The sequence below is a fragment of the Saccopteryx bilineata genome, chromosome 2, assembly GCF_036850765.1.
Source record: "Saccopteryx bilineata isolate mSacBil1 chromosome 2, mSacBil1_pri_phased_curated, whole genome shotgun sequence".
Classification (NCBI taxonomy): Eukaryota; Metazoa; Chordata; class Mammalia; order Chiroptera; family Emballonuridae; genus Saccopteryx; species Saccopteryx bilineata.
In genome coordinates, this window is record NC_089491.1 from 303,452,121 (window position 1) to 303,475,454 (window position 23,334).

Consider the following 23,334-nt stretch of genomic DNA (forward strand, 5'->3'; position numbering starts at 1 on the left):
TCATACTGCCACTATGGTTATTCAAGTCCTGAAACAATCTAGCAACTGAATTTCTTTTTCTGAAGGAAGAAGGGTCCTTTCTGATTGGCCCCAGGGTGTTACACTGTCTGGCGGGGTCTCTGTGAGAGTCCTGAACTCTAGTCTGCAACACCCGCATCCCCCTGAGCCCCTCAGTCGCCGAGTGCTTGGGCTGTGCCAGGCATCCTAAGGTCAGTTTAAAACCAGCAGAGGTAGGCAGATCACATCTTAGATGAGGAGAAAGCCCACCCATGAAAATATTTTCCAAAGAGAAATGTTGGGGGATTTTTTCAGTGTGTCATCCAGCAGATTAAGTCACACTTAGTGTTGTCTTTCCATGGAAATCAAATCATTTACTGTTTGGGGCTTTGTCCAGGGCATGAATTAGTAACTAGCGGGTGAGCAGTTGACTGCAGTCAGTGACCCAAAGTGCCCTCCACGGGGGTGGAAGGGGCCAGGTCAGCTGGAAGGCACCGGCTGCCTGCCAGTCAGCAGGGGAATTCTCCCGAATTCTGTCTCCTGCCCAGGCCGTTGCATCACTTGTCCAGGAGAGGCCTGAGGGGGCTGGGTCAGCTGGGGCACCCTGAAAAGTCTGCGACCCTGGGCTGTAGGGGTAAGGGAGGTGGAAGAATGTGGACCAGTGTGTTTCCTTATAAACTACTGTCACCACCCCAGGAGGAGTTCTGCAGGAATAAGTGACAGTGAGAACAACAAGGGACCAGGGCTGGCCCCCTACTACATAAAATAAAACCCAAGGCCTGGGGCGAAGGGACTGGATGCAGTTGTGGGAGGTGAGAGGCAGGGCTTCGCCTTCAACTCCATCTTCGGAGCTGACTCCAGCTGCCTTCCAACAACCCCCTCCAGCCTTCCCAGTCTCCAAGTCCAAAGAGAAGACACCAAAAGACGTCCAACCACCAGCATCTCAAACAGAGAAAAAGGGAAGTCCAGGTGGACTTTATTTCTAGACTGAGATGGATGCAGGAGCCCCGGCTAAGCCTGAGGAGCAGAAGGTGAGATGAGGCTTTCTGCCGAGAAGCTGGGGTCTTGTCTCCACCTGTGGGAGGCGGGAGGCGAGTCGCAGCACAGGCTGCCACGCGTGCATTCACACGCTTTCCCCAGCGCGGCTGGGCTCCCCCACAACAGGCCAGGGGAGAGTCTGGAATTGAGGGCACAGCATCGTCCTTCTACCTCTTTCCTCTCCCCAACCAACCGAGGGCATGATTCCTCAGTGGCCCCTGCGTAATTAAGAACCAACAAACACTAGAAAGTGAAGGAAACATGGAGATCATGTAGTTGAGCTCTTCCGTTGTAGGGGAGAGGAGAGGCATGGCTGAAGGTGGAACTTCCTTAATCCTGGTTCCCTTGGCTTATGTCCACGCCACACTGGCTCCTTCCTCTCCTGTTTGCTGTCTCCGGGGCGGGAGGATACAAGTGGCACTCAGGAGGGCAGAAAGGATTTGGGGGTTCTACACCAGCCTGTGCTGAATCTGAAGTAGATGCTCTTCCCAGCAGGACCAAAGGACAAGAGAGGTTCTGAATGTAGCCCTCATCCCCTAAAATGCTGTGCACAATAACAGAGGCCTGTGGCCCCAGGCTATGAGCTGGGGCTCTCTGCCCCTTGGAGAAAGGTTTTCTGAAGGTCACTGCAGGGTCAAAGTCTTGGAGACATTGTGTTCCATGTTATCCTGCGGCCTCCAATCAAGGCCGATAACTCCCCGGACATTTTATCTCACACCCTGGGCTTCCGCATTGGCACTCTAAGGCAGAGAGATGGCACCCTGCTGGACTTCTGAGGAAGTTGGCCATGTGGGGCAGAGATTTGGCTCCGATTTGTGCTGCGTTAGCACTTAGTTCTTCAGAAAAACTAGCCCAGGGCCCTGGGCACCAGCCTCATAATTAGCCTGAACTTGGTCAATATTAATTAAACAATGAGTTAGGTACAGGCACACCTGGGAGAGGTGCCAGGGAAGGGCAGGAGGCCAGCAGCTCTGGAAGGCAGGGACGGCCTAAGGCTGGAATCATAGTGCCCAAGACAGGGAAGGGGCTGAGGGGAGGGCACAGAGGGAGCCCCTGGACTTTTCCAAATCTGACTACTCTTGGGGCTCTACCTGGACAGAGCAGGCAGAGGCCTTGGCGGACAGGGCAGGACAGAGCCAGCTACACTGACAATAAATACCCACAGGTTCTACTTTCCTCTTGTTCTCTCCTCTCTCTTCCCTTCTTTTGTCTTTCAACTCCCACCCTTCCTTTCTTCTCTCCCTCTTCTTACTTTCTCTGACATCCTTCCTGCCTTCCATTCCCCTTTCTTCTCCTTCAGCCTGTGTCCCCAGACTGGCCAGTAGCCCTGTGTGGTTCAGTCTCAGTTGTGGAAGGAGGCAGGGCACTCCTGTCCATGGGCCAGACCTCTGACCCTCACCACGTGTTCTTAACATTGTTGCAGTCTGTGTTCGAGTAGGATGGAGAAAACAATGGCTCTTTAGTTTGCCTAATTTTTCATCTCTAGGTCCCCGGAACTGCAAGCAGTAGGTAGATTCAAAGAGCAGATTTTTAATCAATAAAGAGCAGCCACAAAAACCCTACAGAGAATACAAAAGAAGTGTGATGTGCATTCTCTGCCTTTTACATCAGCAGGCAATAAGAGACCACTGACTTGTGACCAGTATGGTGTCTATTAAGAGTGGTAGGGTCTCTTTCACAGTAGTGCACTGCGCTGGGTCCTGCTTCAGAGCCGGGAGCTGGGCCAGGAGACACACAGTCCTGTCTTCAGGGAGCTCCCAGGCCAGTGGGGGACCCCAGAGCAGGAAAGACAGGCGTGAACCGGGGGAAAGGAAGGGCTTTCTAGAAGCTATGGAGAAGAAAAAGAATAGGACCCATATGCAGATGGCTACTTGGGCTGAGAGTTAATTTTTAACTCCTTGTTACTGGCCAGAGGCACATTCCCAGTGAAACAGAAAATTCCCTGGATGGAATCCTTTTCCTTTCAAACAAGAAGGGGTGAGGAGGGCAGGGGAAGGGAACTGCTCTGTAGCAGTGACACGTGGCTCTTTTGACGCAGCCTCACTGGTGTCAGTAACCCCGCATGGACTCTCTTTCTCTGAGGAGGAAACTAACCCCTTCCACAGGGCAGCCTTGCCTGGGTCCCATAGTGCCAGCTAAGGCTTAAACCCCCAGCACGTAGTCTATCCACAGCATGATGCCCCCCCAACTCAGATCTCCACACCGGCAAGTGGGTGAGGAGGCTGGAATCCCACAGAGGGGGTTGTACTTCTTCTGCACACAGAAACCGCCAAGGTAGGAAACATGTTAGCCTTGGTGGTAGTGACCCAGGCTAAACATGCTTGCTTAGGAGTATGGAGAGTCCTGCTCTGTCAGAGAGGGTGGTCCCTGTCTCGCCCTCAGAGATACCCAAGCCAACCCCAGTGCAGAGCAGACAGAGACCCCCAAGCACAAAGCTGCTCGCCTCAGGCCCCTGCTGTTCCTCACTTGCTTCACACTCAGGCCTCTCCATTTACAGTGCATTCTGCAGGTCGCCAACCAGAGGGAAGGATGGAAAATATACATCGTCCTCCTACTGTGCCTGCTGCAAGGTGAGTCCTGAAAAGCCCAGATGCAGAGTTTGCACAACCAGACCCGGGCTTCCGGCTGCGAAGACCCCAGCAGGCGCCTAGGTCGCAGCAGCACTCCCTGGGCAGTCCAGGCGCAGCGTGGCTCTCCCCGGGGATCCGAGCCCGTGCAGCGGGTCCAGGGAGTGGGCAGACCTGAGCTCAGGGGGAATGAGAGAGCTGAGAGCTCACAGGAGGAGGAATGTGCCTGACTCAATGACTTCCAGAACATTCACTCTTTAGCTGTTCCCTATTCTCTGCTCTCTTCCATTTAAGTAAATGACTGAAAGTCAGCTGCATTTGCAGGATCAAAGTTCCAGGGTATGCAAAAGACCAGCATGGCTCATGACCACCTCCTCTAAAACCACTCGAGTGCCAGGCCCAGGACAAGGGACATACAGATGAAGACCCTGTGCTACTCTAACAGAATTCAGAGTCTACGGAAACCAGATGGATAAAGAAAAATTATATCTATACATAATCTTATTTAGTCAACATTTACAGAGGGCCTACCATGTGCCAGACCCCCAGGACAGATGGACAAAAGACAGGGTCCCCACCCTAAAGGTCCTGGTGGGGTTTTGAGGTGAGGCTAACCAGGTACATATCAGGCTTAAATAATCATGGTCCTGCTCTCCCCGGTGGGAGCCGAGCAGTGGGTAACTGCAGCCCCCCTGCTCTCCCGGGTGGGAGCCCAGCAGTGGGTAACTGCAGCCTCCCTGCTCTCCCCGGTGGAAGCCCAGCAGTGGGTAACTGCAGCCTCCCTGCTCTCCCCGGTGGGAGCCCAGCAGTGGGTAACTGCAGCCTCCCTGCTCTCCCGGGTGGGAGCCCAGCAGTGGGTAACTGCAGCCTCCCTGCTCTCCCCGGTGGGAGCCCAGCAGTGGGTAACTGTAGCCTCCCTGCTCTCCCCGGTGGGAGCCCAGCAGTGGGTAACTGCAGCCTCCCTGCTCTCCCCGGTGGGAGCCCAGCAGTGGGTAACTGCAGCCTCCCTGCTCTCCCGGGTGGGAGCCCAGCAGTGGGTAACTGCAGCCTCCCTGCTCTCCCCGGTGGGAGCCCAGCAGTGGGTAACTGCAGCCTCCCTGCTCTCCCGGGTGGGAGCCCAGCAGTGGGTAACTGCAGCCTCCCTGCTCTCCCCGGTGGGAGCCCAGCAGTGGGTAACTGCAGCCTCCCTGCTCTCCCCGGTGGGAGCCCAGCAGTGGGTAACTGCAGCCCCCCTGCTCTCCCGGGTGGGAGCCCAGCAGTGGGTAACTGCAGCCCCCCTGCTCTCCCGGGTGGGAGCCCAGCAGTGGGTAACTGCAGCCCCCCTGCTCTCCCCGGTGGGAGCCCAGCAGTGGGTAACTGCAGCCTCCCTGCTCTTCCCGGTGGGAGCCCAGCAGTGGGTAACTGCAGCCTCCCTGCTCTCCCGGGTGGGAGCCCAGCAGTGGGTAACTGCAGCCTCCCTGCTCTCCCCGGTGGGAGCCCAGCAGTGGGTAACTGCAGCCTCCCTGCTCTCCCCGGTGGGAGCCGAGCAGTGGGTAACTGCAGCCCCCCTGCTCTCCCGGGTGGGAGCCCAGCAGTGGGTAACTGCAGCCTCCCTGCTCTCCCCGGTGGGAGCCCAGCAGTGGGTAACTGCAGCCCCCCTGCTCTCCCCGGTGGGAGCCCAGCAGTGGGTAACTGCAGCCTCCCTGCTCTCCCGGGTGGGAGCCCAGCAGTGGGTAACTGCAGCCTCCCTGCTCTCCCCGGTGGGAGCCCAGCAGTGGGTAACTGCAGCCTCCCTGCTCTCCCTGGTGGGAGCCCAGCAGTGGGTAACTGCAGCCTCCCTGGGTAACTGCAGCCTCCCTGCTCTCCCTGGTGGGAGCCCAGCAGTGAGTAACTGCAGCCTCCCTGGGTAACTACAGCCTCCCTGCTCTCCCCGGTGGGAGCCCAGCAGTGGGTAACTGCAGCCTCCTTGGGTAACTGCAGCCTCCCTGCTCTCCCCGGTGGGAGCTGAGCAGTGGATAACTGCAGCCCCCCTGCTCTCCCCGGTGGGAGCCGAGCAGTGGGTAACTGCAGCCTCCCTGCTCTCCCTGGTGGGAGCCGAGCAGTGGGTAACTGCTGGGAAATGCGGGTGAGGGAGCAGGGGCACTTCTTCCACTGAAGGGCAGATGATTTGCAACAGGGTCCCCAGGTGGGCACCCCATCCATCCTAACTCGCTATCCCTTTCTTTAATTCTCACAGAAGACTAATAAAAAATTCCAACTATCTTAATTATATGTAACTAAGAGCTACCGATCAGTAATCCACCAAGTGAGTTAAGGCCAGTAAAATTTGGTTCTTATATTTTTATTTTGCCCTGGGCCTTGTAAATTATATAACCAGTCCTGGCAATGGAATATTAAACTAAACTTTCTTGGATTCAGAGGCACTAAAGACATAGAACAAATTGATAAACGTTGAACCACTTTGCAGGAGTATGGAGAGAGATTGCATAGCTGGCTGTTCCCAAAGTAGTCCATCGTGTCACCATCTGAGGGTAGAAGAGCTCACTGTGGGAACCGCGTTAAGCCCTGTAAGAAGGGACTTCTAGAAAGCCACTCAATAAGCGTGCCGTAGGTCCTGTTTTCTTCTGATGGCAGGACAAGGGCATACTTCCTTTGACCAAATGTGGGACCTACAGAAAGGATCTGGCTTGGGGCCTTCACCAAGGGGGCCACCCAGAGCGGATTGTGGCCACAAAATGCACCAGATGGCCAGAAGTCATAAGCTTGATGGTGGTGGAGTCACAGGAAGCCAGCAGGAGGAGGGGCAGTTCTTACGAGAAGGGAAACGCAGCCAGAGGCCACGGAAGTATCTGCGAGGCAACAGAGAAGGAAGCGGCCCTGGTCATCTGCCCTGCCGGGCGGGCACCAAGACCAGCTCACCCCTGTGCCTCTCCCCTCTCTCTCTCCTCCATACCCAATCCAAGAGGAGCCTAAAACAGCAGTTTGGGGTAGAAAAAGGGGAAAAGCAAAGCAACAAACCCCAACATGCCCTCTTTCTCCACGCAGTGACTGCACTCAACACTCCCCCCTCCTTAGACTTTTTTCTCTCTGCCCGCAGCTGCAAACGCTCTGAAGGGGCCAAGGCTGGTGTCTGGGGAGCCTGGGGGCACTGTCACCATCCGGTGCCATTACACCCCCTCGCCCATCAATAGGCACCAGAGGAAGTACTGGTGCCGCCTCAACTCCCTGACGTGGCTCTGTCACACCATTGTGTCCACCAACCACTACACTCACATTCGCTACAGTGGCCGCGTGGCTCTACTGGACTTCCCACACGGTGGCTTGTTTGTGGTGAGGCTGTCCCAGCTGTCCCCGGACGATGCCGGTTCCTACCGCTGTGGCATCGGAAACAGGAACAGCATACTCTTCTCCAACATAAAACTGACTGTCTCTGCAGGTATGAGCTTATGGGTGGTGGGTCAGAGTTGGTGAAGTGAATGCCAGGAACAGGGAGTCCAAGAGGGCTTTCAGCAGGAGGAGTGTGAGGGGGCAAGGCAAGGACTTTAAGAAGAAGGCTTTCATATCTAAGAAACTACCTTCAGAAGGAAGGCAGATTATTAGGGAAAACTTCCCAACTGAATACACATTAGCCCACCCATTCCCCCCAAGTGTGTGGTGTATACATTTCAATAGAGATCCAAGAAGCTAATGAATCAGATAATGTGGCTGCTTAAGGTTGTGGTGTCTTTGTTCAGACAAGCAGAGCAAGTCAGACAGGGCAGGACAGCATTGGGACTGGGCTCCACAGAAGGCTCAGCGCCTCAGCAGACACCTGACAGCTTACCAGGTCTATGCCTAAGTGGCCGGTTTCGGAGAACTGATCCGGAGTTGGAGACCCGGAGTCTGAGGAAGGCTGTGACAGGCCAGTCTACAGGAGAGACAGCATGTCCGGGAGCAGGTGGGCGAGGGTGCCTGAGAGCAGGCTTGTTTTATTAGGTGGTGCTTGCTGTCTAACCACCTGCTAAGAAAGGCTGCTGTATTATGACTGGACCTCTTTCTTTCTTAGTTGATGATAGAACATGGTGGGTTGTGGGCATCTGGGACAGGGAGCAGTTGAGGGCCCTGGACAGCTTGGATAGCGAATATATGGACATAAAAGTGAAGAGAACACCATAAATGTCTATATTGTAACAGTCTAGAGAATACATCTGGTTCCCCCCAATTTTAATTTTATCCAACATGTTGGGCAAAGACTGTGCCACTCCGTGAGGTTACATTCCGCGCAGCAAGCACTCTCAGCATGGCATCCTTTGCTCAACCATGCGGGCAGTGGGGTAGCCTTCCCGTGTTTCCCTCTGCTGTCCACACAGGTCCTGCCGGCCCCGGCCCCAGAGCCAGCCCAGCTGCTAGTGAGCTCATCAGGAGGTCCTTTGGAACAGCCTCTCCAGCGGCCAACAGATGGACCCCAGCAACCACCCAGACAATAGAAAAACAGGGGACAGAACGAGACAGTGTTGCTCTGACACCAGGAATCAGCAAAAACACAGCTTCAGCTAAGGGAATGCAAAGCCCGGAAACCCTTGGGGTAGTAGCTGCAGGGACTGTTAGCCAGGTAGAGAGCGCCATCCTGGCGACCATCCTTATTCCAGAGAGTTCGGCTTCAACACTCAGAGGCTTGTCCAATACGACAGAAGGTGCCTGGGTAGGGGAAACCAGAAGCTCAGTAGCAGACAGAGCCAGGGCCAGCTGGGAAGAGAGAGAGACAACTATGGAGGCCAGTAGGCCAAGAGAGGAAACAGAAAAGGTCAGCACATCACTGAATACCAACTGGACAGTCCTAGGGACCATTAGTCCATCACCCTTGGCCTCAGAAAAATGGGCATGGGAAACCCGCCAAGAAGCACAATTGGTTTCTAAGCCACAAACCCTCGGCTCCACTGAAGAAACTACTGGAGCTGCAGGTATGTGGACCTTGCAGCTCACCAGCACAGAGATGCCACCTGCTGAAGGCAGCACTGAAGGGGACCTAGACATCCGTTCTGCAGACAGTGAGCTCCCAACACCACCAAGCCAGGCCCCGGAAGCAGGACCCCTAAGGCCACCAGGCAAGGAGTCCTCCGTGAAGAGGTAAACCCGCAGGCCCTTCTTCTGGGTGGGGTTCACATCTGCCCTTTCCCCTGGCACACCCCTCAATGAGCTGACCTCTCAGCCATCCCCACCTACTCACTTCTCTACCTTTGTAACCACAACACAGTGAAGGTCAAAGGGCATCAACCCAGCCTCCCTTCCTAATTTGAGGTGCATGCTAAAAAATCTGAGTATTTTCACATAGTTTTCAAGCAAAAGATCTAAACAATGGAACCTTTGGGACTTTTTTTCAAAAATGAGGAACAAAAGCTCCAGAGAGTAGAAGTGACTCACTGAAGCCACAAAGAAAGATTGTGGCAGAGGCAAATGTCAAGGGGAGAGTCCCTGACTTTCACCAGCCTTCTCTCCCACTGTGACTCTGTAGAGGGGTCCACAGCAAGTGAGGGAGTTGGGAAAGGGGGTCAGGGCTCAGGAACCTGAAAACAGGGCTACTGGTCCCAGTTCTGCTACTAACCCACCAGGGGGATGAGAGCAGCCCGCTCACCTTGGCCTCAGCTTCTGACCTGTAAAATGAGGGGGACGGCCAAAGGTCCACTGCCTCTCACTCAGCTCCCCCTCCCCTCGCTGCTGGTTTCCCCTCCCCACTCCTGCTCCTTGCACTACAGAGCTTCTTCAAAAGAGAAAAACATCGCCCGGATCCTGACTCCTGTCTCTACAGTGCTGCTGCCGCTTACACTTGTGACTCTTGTTCTATTGCAAAGGAAGCTGTGGCTAAAGAGGACTTGTGAGTTCAGTTTCAGTAGCCCCAAGGTGGGGGTGGGGGGAGTGCTTGCTCCCATTTGACACCCTCAAGACTGGGTGGGGTCAGAGTTGGAGCCAGGACTTCCAGATGGAGAAGTGCTAAATTCTAGTCTGAGCCATTTAGCTATTCTTATCCTTGGTTTCCTTATCAAATGAGAAAATCATCTTTGAATTTATGTCTCAGTGGCATCCCAGAGCTTAAGGAGAAGCTCTTCTGAAGATGGGAAGGACCTATGCTAGCCATAGGCCCATGAACCACACGAGCACCCCCAGCAGCAGACAGCAGGAGTGCAGGGCCCAGATGTGGGACCAAACTCCATCTGCACCCTCTGCATGGCTCAGCTGAAAGTCTTTTACAGCAACGTGGCCCAGGTTTAAATATTCCTAAAATGAGTTTAAACTCCCTGGTTTTTAAATCTGGTAAAGAAAGAGTGAAATTTTCTGGAAGCAAGTTGAGGAAGCTAAAATTCCCAGACCAAATCAAAGGGCTCAGTTGCAATTCTGTGTCAGGAAGTTCTGGAAGGCTTTTGGTAGGTGGCAGGGAGGGGGGTCTCGGGGAATCAAGTCCAGTATCCGATACCCTCACAGCGTGCTGTCTGTCCAGCACAGGAGACAGAAAAGGCAGCAGGAGTCACCTTGATTCAGATGACACATTTCCGGGAGCTGAGCCTCCAGCCGGACCAGCTGCCCCACGTGGAAAGGAAGATCCTCTGGGATGACTCTCCTCCTTCGCATGACACCATGGCTATCCCGGAGAGGGACCCTGGATCCTGAGGAAGAGAAGGATGAGCTGCTCAGTAGCAGAAGGTCACCATGGAGGAAGAACTAGGACCGAACACCACGACCCCTCTCACCCTTCCTCTGCCTGTGCAAAAGGAAGTTAATGGAGTTGAGGCTGCATTAGGGGAAGCAAAGGCCGACCATCCTTGGTCCTACAGTGGTCAAGAATTTGCTGGTCAAAGATGACAGTATGACTCAAAGAAGTCTTCAGGAAAGAATATATTAAACACTAGTGGGGGTCACCTAGAGAAAGTGTAAAATTTTCATTTCCAGAGGTTCGAAAACCTAAGAGGCTTCCAATTGGTGTGGAAATTTACAAATTTCAACCCATCACTTCTAGCCCTCTTTTCTGTGACCCTCTTTTCTGACGTCTGTTAGCATTCAGCCACTGCACACATTGAATTACACCCAGGTACACTAGTCTTGCCTTCTCAAGTAGATCCTAAGCTCCTTTAGGATAATAATTGTGTTTTATCTCACTATGTCCCCAGAGAACTTCCAGTCCAGTAGGGCCTCCCATAAATATTTGTGACTGAATGGCTGACAGAAAGGACATGGGCTTAGTGGCCTTGGGGACCCTGCTCACACAGGTGCTCTGACTCTCCCTTTATTCAGGAGTCCCCTGGATGACTCCACAGGCAGGTGGTTTTTACGTAGAATCCAAAAAGACAGCCAGTCCTCAAATCATTTGGCCCATATTCATCGTCCCATAGTCCTTTTGACCCAGTCAAGATTTTCCGGGATTTTCCTAAATTCATGGAGGTGGAGGGTTTTTTTCAGTAGATTCTCACCTTCTTCACAAAGCTTCTCTTGTTCAGCTGCTTATAAACCCTTGCTAGCAAGGATGTTGACAGAGCTAGAAAATGGGTGGTGGGCGATAAGAGAGACGGTGCCTGGTAGGCAGGCTAGACAGTTATCAGAGCAGGAAAAGGGAAAGAAAGGGGGGTATCTCACCCACTGAACGAGGGAGTCAGCAGTCTGAAGATCTGCCAAACCAAAATTGCCAGATGTTCCAATGCCTTGAAACTCTGTGTGTCAGTCCCCGTATCAGGGAAGGGGAACCTTAAAACCCTATTAGCCTTGAAGCTGAGAGTATATAACTCCTAAAAACCCTAACAGGCAGGGCCCTCAGATGAGCTGAGTTGGCCCATTTGTGCCTTGTGCAACGTATACAGCTCTGCTTAATAAACTGCTTTCCTTGCTTGAATGTTGCAGGAAAAAAAACAAAAGAAAAGAAAAATAACAATAAAACCCAACCTTTCACCTCACTCAGGACTGGCATTATCATCTTGTTGCCTGGCCCTTTTCCTCCCTTAGAAAGTAATAAATTCTTTTGCTTTAGCATTTCTACTCTTTGTGAATTCTTTTCTAACCCACCTCTCTGGCTACCTAACAGTTTGGTGGCCCAGGGAGCTAAATTCTTCTGGAGTTCCCAACCTGGGGAGCAGTGGGCAGTAGCAACTTGTCCCAGGATTACCCCCCACCCCCGACCTACTCCCAGAAGGTCAGGACTTCCTTCAATTTTTCTACCTCTGACCTCACGGACAGCCTCCCTGATGTCCCTTCAGTGACCAACAATTGGTAAGTCCCACTGAATCCGGGGATGTTAACATCACTGGGTCAGAAGGGATGCTGCTTTCAGTTCGGGACTCATGGAGGACACTTCCTGACTGTTTCCCCTCTAGGACAGACCTCATCTAAGCTCAGGGATGCCTGACGCTAAGACAGGGTCTCCCAGTGTTGGTCTGTTCTGTGTCTCATGTATGCCTGAGCCATGGTCAGACCTCTAGGTCATGTGAATCAGGAGTGTCCTTCTCAAACTCTCCCTCTCCTTGGATTGTTCCCATCCCTGAGATATCCTCCTATTTTTACCTAGTTCTCATCATGGGCAACGCACAGTCAGCCTCACCTAAGGACTCCCCTTGGGATGTCTTTTGAAGAATCTGGTGGCTCTGGGTCTTACCAATTTCAAGCCCAAGTGCTTGATTTTCTATTGCAACAAGAGCTGACCGTAGTATAAAGCAGGGGAGCAGGAGGTTTGGCCTGAGAACAGATCTCTTTGCCTGAAATTCCTTATGTCCTTGCATTCTTTAAACTTTTGTAATCCTGATCTTTGCTCCTCTTGCCCACGCGCTTCTCCTAACATCTCTTCCCTTCTTCCCTTTTCCCCAGCCCCCCATTCTACTCCTACAGATCTTTTTTTTTTTCCTAGAGACAGAGAGTGGGATAGATAGGGACAGACAGACAGGAACACAGAGAGATGAGAAGCATCAATCATCAGTTTTTCGTTGTGGTACTTTAGTTTTTCATTGACTGCTTTCTCATATGTGCCTTGACTGTGGGCCTTCAGCAGATCGAGTGGCCCCTTGCTCAAGCCAGCGACCTTGGGTCCAAGCTGGAGAGTTTTGCTCAAACCAGATGAGCCCATGCTCAAGCTGGTGACCTTGGGGTCTTGAACCTGCGTCCTGTGCATTCCAATCCGACGCTCTATCCACTGTGCCACCACCTGGTCAGGCTACTCTTACAGATCTTAATATAAAGACTTTACTTGCAAATACTTAACAAAAATAGAAAGATTTAACCAAAAGTAGTATCAACTTAAGGTAGCCAAAATGGAGCTCTTTTTATGCCTACACTAATTTTATTGGCATGCAAAGTTAAAAAACGCCAGCTCTAAAATAAAACTAAATAAATGAAAAGCATGAAAATATACTGTACTGATTGTATATACTCTATAAAATAGTCTCATTCTTGTATTTAAATGCTCTGAACATTGTTGCTTGAAATTAAAATGTTTATGAAGTGCTCATTTAAATTTAAATAAAACAGAATTTTAGATCCTAAACTTGTTTTCTTATTCTGTAAGCTCTTGCCATGGTAATTGTTATGTTCTGTGTTCATTCTCTCCACTGTTGGGGGCCGAGTAGTAACTCTGCTATTAGGCTTGGTTCGATTTTATTTATGTCATTCATTACACATGTCCCTGTCCTGTGTCTGTCTTATTTCTATGTGAAGTTGTACTCAGGTCTGTAAAATAGGAGAAGTTGATTCCAGTTTAAGAGCTCTCATCTGTCTATCTGTCTCGCTGACTGTCCATAATTCTCGCTATTCTAGGTACACTGCGAATTCTCTGTCTCTGATGTTTGGGCCTTGTGTCATCTGGACCTTATAAAGGTCATTTGCAGTACCGGTTGGTGTGAGATAAAATTATAAGACTAGTGTCTCAGTCCCTCCTTCTGGAGGATTTGATTTATAAATGCTTATTTGTTTGAACTTTTCTTTGTTTTGGATTTTGTGTAGGTTTTAAAATAGGTGACTTGATCTCAGTTACACCAGAGTCCATTAGGCTGTATTCTAGCTGACTGGTCAACTGACAGCTATAAGTCAATGGCTAATCAAAATGGTTTTATATACCAGTTTTCATGTTGTTACACGATGAGAATTACATTCAAAAAGGAAATAAATTAATTGTTTGAAAAAGAGGGAAAGATCTCACTCCCCTCCCAGACAGTAAAGTCTTTTAAACATCTTAGAGCTTCCTCCTGGAGGTCTGCCGGCTGCTGTGGTTCTGAGACCAACAGGAGAATTAATACCACTCCAAATCTTGTGCAGGCTATAGAAACAGGAGGGGTGATATCATGACCTCAATGTAAAATAAATTTAAAAAAAAGGGGGTAAATGGCATTTTTAAAATCTAAGCAGCTCAAAAGTATTCCACGTCTGCCTGACCTGTGGTGGCGCAGTGGATAAAGCGTTGACCTGGAATGCTGAGGTCCCCAGTTTGAAACCCCGGGCTTGCCAGGTCTGCCAGGTCAAGGTTACATATGAGAAAGTACTATGAATTGATGCTTCCTGCTTCTCTCCCCCAGTTCTCTCTCTCTCTTCTTCTCTCTAAAAAATCAATCGATCAATCAATCAATAAAACTATTCTATGCCTGATATGCCTCCTTCTTCCTCTCTAATCTCCTTGGAAAGTTGTCAAGGACAACTGAAAAATCTTGCCTTCTCTACAACTATTAATAATACTATCTGTATGTATAGTAAAGAATAAATTATTCCAGATGTTTTTTTTAGAATCAGATGACCTATAAAAGCATTTGATATTACTATTGGTTTAAGTTTAATTAATGTCTTTTAAAGTTCTTAACAAAAAATATGTATTTGTTTTGCCTGGGGTTACAAAAGGTTCCTGTTACCTCTGTTATGTCTTTTAAAAATATAAGTGTATTTGCCAAAGAAAGAACCTGTTTCTAAAGGTTATAAAATATATTCATAAAAGTATGAATCTAAAGAATGCTAATTACTTTTAGTTGCCACTAAGGGTTAAGGTTTCTGAGAATTAGGAGTTCTAATTCAGTTAAAAAGAAACTATATGATTTTAATAATAAAAATACTGTAAAAGGTATAAAGGTACATTTTTAAAGAACAGAATTAAAAATACATTGTTCTAAAAATGGTTATTTCTAAATAAGTCGCAAAAGATTTGTAAGTCACAAAAGTTTTGTACAGGAGATAAAAGAAAAAAAATAAATATAAAAGAAAATGTTAAAATAAAGAGAGCTATAAAGCAAAGGGACATACATATTACCAAAAAGAAAAAAAATTCTTAAAACTTATTTTAAAAAAAGAAAGACCTATAAATAGATAATAAAGCTAAATAGTAACTTTAACTACTAATTAGACCCAGGATCTCTCTTTACTTTTTAAAACTGTTAATTTCCAATTAACAGAGAAATAAATTAATTAATTTCTTAGTCAATACTAAAGCCACTTATTCAGTTCTGATACAAAATTGGTCTAAAGGAATCAGACAACCTGACCTGACTATGGGGGCACAGTGGACAAGGGACTGCTCAGGATGCTGAGGCTCCTGGTTCAAAACCCTGAGGTTGCCAGCTAGAGTGTAAGGTTGCTGACTCGACAGTGAGGTCATCGACATGATTTCAAGGTCACTGGCTCAATTCCAAAGGTCGCTGGCTTGAAGCCCAAAGTCGATGGCTTGGGCCCAGGTTCCTGGCCTGAGCAAGTGGTCACTGGCTTGGCGTGAGCCTCTGGTCAAGGCATGTATGAGAAGCAATCAGTGAACAACTAAAATGAAGCAACTACATGTTTACGCTTCTCATTTCTCTCCTCCCCATCTCTCCCTTTCTGTCTCTCTCTAAAACAAACAAAAAAGAGGATTCAGACAACTGTCTCAGTAACAGAAGTTACTGAACAGACACAACAAAAAGCCTTTCTCCAGCCTTCCCAGCGTTTAAATTTTGAGAGACAAAAGTGACTTTAGTTCATCCCAGTAGGCCCCTAGAATATCTCAAAAACTTTGTTCTCTCTCCTAATAAAAGAAAAGTTTTAAACTAATCAGGCTTATTTGACATGCTTAAAATTACATAAAAGCTTTGCAAAATAATAATAAACAATAACTATATTCTGTTTGTATAAATATATTTTATAAAAATAAATGTTCTGAAATTTTTGTAAAAATGTCTATAAGATCCTAATATACTTTTGTTTGTAATTCTGATTGTTATCTTAAAATAGTTACAAAAAAACAAATTCTTTTGTCAGTTTTATTAGAATCAGGTTTATACCATGTCATTTTAAGTTTTTCTTTTCGTCTTTTAGAGACAGCCATTTTGGTCTAATACATTTATTAATATATTACATCTTCAAAGAGAGCCATGGAAAGGACTTGGATTTATTCTAAAATATAAGTTTCAAAAATAAATGATCAGATTATCCTTTTAAACCAAATAAAGATTTATAGAACTCTGTGAAATAGATTTATAAAAATACTGGTAAAGGCCCTGGCCGGTTGGCTCAGTGGTAGAGCATTGGCCTGGCATGCAGGAGTCCTGGGTTTGATTCCCAGCCAGGGCACACAGGAGAGGTGCCCATCTGCTTCTCCACCCCTCCCCCTCTCCTTCCTCTCTGTCTCTCTTTTCCCCTCCCACAGCCAAGGCTCCATTGGAGCAAAGTTGGCCCGGGCACTGAGGATGGCTCCATGGCCTCTGCCTCAGGCGCTAGAATGGCTTTGGTTGTGACAGAGCAATGCCCCAGATGGGCAGAGCATCACCCCCTGGTGGGCATGCCGGTGGATCCTGGTCGGGCGCATGCGGGAGTCTGTCTGACTGCCTCCCCGTTTCCAGCTTCAGAAAGGTACAAAAAAAAAAAATACTGGTAAATAATCAGAATAAATAAAAATTAATTATAAGGCTAACTAAACTAAAAATGATTATTATTGTTCTGACTTTGTTCAGAATATTGTTAATGGTTAAATTTTTTTGTTTTCCAAATACAAGAAAACTTGTTTCTTAATTAACAGAAATTTAGTAAAGCGTATCTTTATAAGCAAATTAGGGCATTTATACATTTTTCTCCTACTTGATCTCTTTTGAATCTGGCAACTCTGAATAAGTATTATTGTAATAATAATATATCTGTTTGCATAAATCCAATAAAAATCTGTTCTCTTTATAAGACACAGAACCAGTTTCCAGTTGTGGTTTTATTAACCAAGACTTAGACTGGAATTTTATGTCTGAAAAAAAACATGCCTGGATTCTAAATGTCACCAGAAAGCCATAAGGAATTGAGATTGATTTTTAAAAGCCAATGACATCCTTAGAAAAATGGCCTGGTACTTTGCTTGTTCACATGGTTCATGGCAAGTCATTCTAGGTAAGGCATGAAGGTCGCTTTCTTCGAAATGGCAAGAAAAGAACTTCCAGACATTTTGGGGCCCTCAAGGGCTTGAGGTATGCACCCAAACTTATAGGTACCGTAGGCAAAGTCTGATGGCAACGGTAGGGCTTGACTTCTTCTTCCAAACGGGCTAATTAAGGCTCAATCTAGAGATTTCTTGTAAGATTCCAACTAAGCAAATTTTAAAAAGCCTATATAGTCAATTAATATTTTTGTTATGTTATGCAAATAATCAGGCCAAACTGAAACTAGACTTAAAACAATAAATAAGTTAGACTTAATTTGGCTCCTGAATAAAAATAAGGGTAATTTTAGGGGGAAAATTATATTTCAATAAAACCTATAACAATTATAAATGTCGAAAACTAGACTGAATTCTAAATTTTTCTAATTTTCTTGAGTGTTCTGACTATTACCCTCTGAATTAATATTTTGCCTTTTTCCATGCTTTGACTTAAAATTATTGAGAACTAAATTTTTTTTTCTTCCATCAAATAATTCATCATAATTTTTGTCATTCTGGCTTTTGCCCCAGTAATACTAAGATTTGTAATCAGTTTGTCTCCACCAGGTTACAAGCCCTATTCGTACTCAGGGAACACCACCTCTAGACACCATGATGGCCTCCTTCGTGCCCAGGACTCATCGTCCCTCTAACAGAGGCAAAGATCTCTTGGCTCCAAAGGAGAGCATCTCTCCTCTTCATTAGGAAGCAGCTACTGAAGAGAACCTACACTCCTTTTCACTGAAAGAATTCAGTGCCACATCCTTTTTAGGTATTAGGTAGGACAGACAGTTATCAGGGCAGGAAAAGTAGAAGAAAAAGGGGGTTTGGGTTATCTCACCCACTGAACGAGGGAATCAGCAGTCTTAAGATTTGTCAAAACAAAATCACCAGATGTTCCAACAGCCTTGAAACCCTGTCTGTCAGTCCCAGCATTAGGAAAGGGGAATCTGAAAGCCCTGTCTATTAGCCTTGAAGCTAAGAGTATATAACCCCCAATAGCCCAACAGGCGGGGCACACAGAGTAGAGTTTGCCTGCTTGTGCCTTGTAAAAAGTATATAGTTTTGCTTAATAAATTGCTTCCTTTGCTTTAATGCTGCAGAGAAAAACAAAAACAGTAAAAACCAATTTTCTACCTCATGCAGGGCCTGCATTATCATCTTGGTGCCTGGCCTTTTCCTTTCCTGGAAAGTAATAAATTCTTTCCCTTTAACATTTCCACTCTTTGTCAATTCTTTTACAACCTGCATCTCCCGCTGACTTCACAGTGGCCAAAGGAAATTTTATGTAGATTCTACTTTATAATCACTTCATCTCATGCATGTTGGGGGACTTTTGCTCCACACTTGGTCCCATGGTCTTTTCAGGGGTGACCTCTGCTTTTTTATTTTGCCCAATCTGTTAACCAGCTGCCTGAACTTCATGTCTGGGCAGAGTAGCTTTAGAGCAAAGGAAGGGAAAGGAAAGAAAGGTTCTGATACCGAATGGAGAATTGTGGTGTAGACATTCCCAGAAGCCTCTGCTCTGCCTCCTAAGCTGTCTGTGGTGCCAGAAACCCTTTATCAATAATACCTTCTCATAGCTTGTGCTGAACACAGACACTGTCCCGACAAAATCAAGGCCATGCTGTCTTCATGGTTTGTGAGAGAGAAACCCATTGATTTAGGTAAGTAGGGTAGTTGTATGCATCTAACCAAAGGGAATCAGAATTTCAGAACTAATAGATACTTAAAGATTAACCACCCTAGCCTGACCCGGCGGTGGTAAAGTGGATAGAGCATCAGACTGGGAAGCGGAAGGCCCAGGTTTGAAACTCCGAGGTCTCCAGCTTGAGCGCGGGCTCATCTGCTTTGAACAAAGCTCACCAGCTTGAGCACAAGGTCGCTGGCTTGAGCAAGGGGTCACTCAGTTTACTGTAGCCCCCTAGTCAAGGCACATATGAGAAAGCAATCAATAAACAACTAAAGTGCCACAACAAAGAATTGATGCTTCTCTTCTCTCTCTCCCTTCCTTTCTGTCTGTCCCTATCTACCTCTCTCTGACTCACTCTCCATCTCTGTAAAAAAAAAAAAAAAAAAGAAAGAAAGAAAAAAAAGAAAGAAAAAAGACCCTCAGCCTAGTAGGAGGTAACTGAAGCCCCAGGGGGGAAATAACTTGTTTAATGTCACTTGGTTAACCAGTGAGGACTAGTACAGGGAACTGAGGACCTTGACCTAGTACCTTCTCCACGTCGCCATTTTTAACAATATTATATCAAAGAAAAATTAATCAAAAAAATAATTACACCAAGTCGTCTTGCTCCAGGCCATGTTCACTCACACTATCTCAGTGACCTGCTTGAAAAACCTGTAAGAGAGAACAGCCAACATTAACCCACCCAACCAATGAGGAAGCAGGCCCTGAGGGATATATAATTCAGCCAAGGTCACTGAGCTCATTAGGGGCAGGGAAGGGCCGAGAACCAAGCTATATAAAATCATTTTACCTAATTAGTGTTTCCACAGAATGCTAGCTTCTCAGGATTGTTAAGAGGTATTCTGAGATAAAGTAGGTTTGGTAGATCAAAGAAGTTTGGCAAATAGAGTTAAACAATAAACAGATTCTTCTGCTTAGGCTTTTTTAGAGCTTTTAATACACTGAAGTGGATTGTGAAGAGCTCCAGGAGGTGGGGACACTAAGTCTGTTTCCCAGCATTTTGGACTATAGTAGTTGGTGAAACAATTATACAAGACTGGGTTCCTCAGGTCACACCTTGGGGCAGGGGTGGGATTCAAATAATTTAACAACCAGTTTTCTGCCCTAATGACCATTTTAAGTAAAAAAAGAAAGGTATACTGAGAGGTAGTTTATTATTTCATGCATTTAATACTTAAATAAAAGCAATAAAAGAGGTGCACAAAACTAGGTTACATTATAAGAGTTTGAAAATATTAATGGAAAAATATTAAATAATACCTGACAAAAAACAACAAAATTGTCATTTAAGATATTTCTACATTGCTTCCTGATTGGTGTGCTCAGTTGCAATATTTTTCACCTTTGGACAGAATAAACATTACTATGGGTGCTTAGAGTATGCTGTTATACAGAGGAACATCAAAAAAGAGTAAGGAATGTAAATTTGTGATTTCCACATTGGGCGACTGCCCAGTCACCCACCTTAGAGAGAACCCTGATTACAAGTGCCATCTTAACAACCATTTCACTGAACTCAACCAAAAGTTAGGTATTGGTTCTGCCAAACTGGTGCGAACCGCCTGAATCCCACCACTGACTTGGGAGGAAATTAGATGCACTAACTATTTTTGTACAGCTGTCAAAAGGGAAGGGGGTTAGGGAGCTGGGTGAAAAAAGTGAAGGGATTAAGTGGGAGGGAAAAACTCATAGATAAAGACAACAGTATGGAGATGACCAGAGGGAAAAGGGTGGGGGAGTCAGAAGAGAACATGGGGGGATACATGGTGATCAAAGACTTGACTTGGGCGGTGAACACATAATACAATATACAGATGATGTATATAAATAAACAAATGGGAGTAGAACGCTTCCCTCACCCGTCTCCTTGGCAGTCAACAACAAACAGCAACCACTTTCTCCCCCTCCTGCTGATCAGATTTCTATCATCATGCCTATCTTGGACTTCACATAGTATATATTTGTGCCCAACTTCTTTTACTTAACGTGTTTTTGAGACTCATCCATGTTGTTGTGTGTCCCAATAGTTTATTCTTTTTTATTGCTGAAGAATATGTAATTGTACACATATACCCCAATTGGCCTATTCATTCACCTATTGATGGATATTTGTATTGTTTCCAGTTTCTGGTTATTATAAATAAAGTTGCGTTCAACGTTAAAAAGAAAAAAAAAGAATAAAGTGTTTTAAAAACAAAACAACAGGCCCATAATGGAGTCACTTATGCTAAGCCCCACATTATCAAAAATTATAGTTTCAACCTCTCCCAGAAATGGAATTTTAAACCAATCAGGAGTCATCTAGTCAGCACTAGTGAGGTCGTCTGCCTTCTGGATCCCTGACATTCCCTGAAGGAAAATGACCTTGCTACAGCCAATTCACTTTTTGCTGGTATGAGTTATCAGTCCCTCTCCCTTCTGTATATAATGTCTGTCATTTTGTACAATTCCTTTCTTTTTCTTTCTTTTTCTTTTATGGGGGGAGGGGGATGAGAAGCATTAATTCATAGTTGTGTCACTTTAGTTGTTCATTGATTTGCTCACACATGCTTTGACCAAGGGGCTTAAGCCAAGCCAGTGACTCCTTGTTTAAGCCAGCCACTGGGCTCAAGCCAGTGACCGTGGGCTCAAGCCAGCAACCTTGGGCTCAAGTCAGTGACCCTGGGATCATGTTGATGATGCCATGCTCAAACTGGCGAGCCTGCACTCAAGCAATGTGAGCCTGTGCTCAAGCCAGTGACCTCAGGGTTTCAAACCTGGGTTTTCAGCATCCCAGGTCAATACTCTATTCCCTATGCCACCACAGGTCAGGCTGTCCAGTTCCCTTCTATCTGTTGGATAGGATGCTGCCCAACTCATGAATTGTTGGCAATTCATAAAGCCAAGAAGACCTTTAAAATTTACTTTTTTTAAAAAAAAAAAGTTGAATTTTGTTTTTTAACAAAGGCCAACTAGTAAATATTTTAGACTTTGTAGACAGTTAGCCTCTCTCACAACCACTCAGTTCTGCTGTTATAGAATAAGAAGTGGCCAGAGACAACACATGAATGGCTGGCTTTGTCTGTCTTCCAGCACTTTATTTACAGAAACAGGTCAAAGGCTGGCTCTGGCTCTGGAGCCATAACTTGCCAATCGCTGCACTAAGCCATAAAGCCAAACATGACTTTCCTGTCCCTACTCGAATGTGTAAGATCAGACCCCACTCTTCCTGAAAAGCTCCACAGGGGCCTCCCCTTTCTACATACTTTCTGCCTGGGGTTCAGCAGTTAGCACATGCTGCCTGACCAGCCATCTCATGAAGAAGGAGGAGACCAGCCCAGCAAGGGTGTAGACCAAGTGGCTGAAGTAGGGCAGCTTCCGGAAGTAGAAATGGCTGGCCAAGTTCCACCAGCGGGAGGAGCCAGTACCAATTCAAAGAGCCAGTGCAGAGCCAAGATCAGAGTCTCAGGGGCAAGTTTGGAACTGGGCAAAGATAAGATCTGAGTGAATCTTTGCCAGGAAGGAAGCGGGGCAGCCCCCAGTGTTTACAGCTCTTTTTTTATGGGCTATTGTATTTGATGCCTGGAGTGGGGCAGGAGTGGTTGACTTAAAGGATCAGGCCAAGCAGGCCAGTTCCACCACTTGATACTGTCAGTGGTTTGTTTTTTATTGTATATCCTCAGCTAGTGTGACACCTTCATCACCAGGATGTGGGGCAGGGAGATATCCACCACTAGGCTGGAGGCAGGACAAGTCCATGGAGATTTCTAATCCCAGATCCAGGGAAACACTGACTTCCCTATGACCCCGCAGGTTCTCCCGGTCAGGTCACAGTTCTTCAGTTCTCCCCATCTATCATCAATGACACCACCACTTGTTAAAATGTCTCCACCCAGCAGACACTACACTAGGTATTTTTACAATACCTTACCGCATACGATGCAACATTTCAGTAAGGTAAGCATAATAATTCCCATTCTACAGATGAGAAATCTGAAGCTAGAGAAATTGAATAGTTACACTTCTAGGAAAAGGGCAAGTTAGGAATCGACCACAAAGTGAGCAATCGATCCCTACACCTTCAATCCTTGATTAACAAGCTACAGGGGGCCCCCACCAGGCGTAGGCAGAGTACAGAGGTCACAGCCCAGTGCTGTGGACAGCAGGGAGATGAACGCGGTGGGCTCCTGCCGTCAGCGCTGGGCGCGAGTGTCCCGCCTCGTCGCTTTCAGCGCGAACCACCGGCTCCACAGCACATCTCTGAGTAATGAAGAAAACTTGAAATTGTTTGGGAAATGCAACAATCCAAATGGTCATGGGCACAATGATAAAGATTGATCCTGTTACAGGAATGGTTATGAATTTGACCGACACCAAAGGGTATCTGGAGGAGGCAATTATGAAGCCCCTGGATCATAACACTCTGGATCTAGATGTACCTTACTTGGCAGATGTTGTGAGCACGACAGAAAATGTAGCTGTAAACATCTGGGAAAACCTCCAGAAACTTCTTCCTGAGGGAATTCTTTATAAAGTAAAAGTATATGAAACTGACAGCAGTATTGTAGTCTGTAAAGGAGAATAGTGCTTATGGGTTAATGCTATGGAAAGATTTAATTTCTTTCCATATTTGAAAAATATCACAATGGACTGTTAAGTCATCACATAATTATTGTATCTCCACACTGTGTGCTGGAGTGCCTGATTTATTGACATCATTGTGA

General features: G+C 46.9%; 1 protein-coding gene, 1 long non-coding RNA gene and 1 pseudogene across 3 annotated transcripts in view; 2 read left to right on the forward strand and 1 right to left on the reverse strand.

Moving 5' to 3' along the window:
- The window catches only part of LOC136323323 (uncharacterized), a 33,842-nt gene that overhangs the window by 4,545 nt on the left and 5,963 nt on the right, over positions 1-23,334 (reverse strand). For both annotated transcript variants that reach the window (XR_010728961.1, XR_010728962.1), the window contains exon 2: positions 10,085-10,219. This is a non-coding gene — a long non-coding RNA (uncharacterized lncRNA). The remainder of the gene's footprint in view (positions 1-10,084; positions 10,220-23,334) is intronic.
- FCAMR (Fc alpha and mu receptor) lies at positions 627-11,626 on the forward strand. The gene is made up of 6 exons (XM_066255148.1): positions 627-1,028; positions 3,533-3,605; positions 6,679-7,017; positions 7,931-8,687; positions 9,314-9,432; positions 10,054-11,626. The coding sequence occupies exons 1-6, from the start codon at positions 990-992 to the stop codon at positions 10,221-10,223; spliced, it is 1,497 nt and encodes a 498-aa protein (XP_066111245.1). The 5' UTR covers positions 627-989; the 3' UTR covers positions 10,224-11,626.
- Positions 22,781-23,195, forward strand: LOC136323321 (6-pyruvoyl tetrahydrobiopterin synthase pseudogene; annotated as a pseudogene).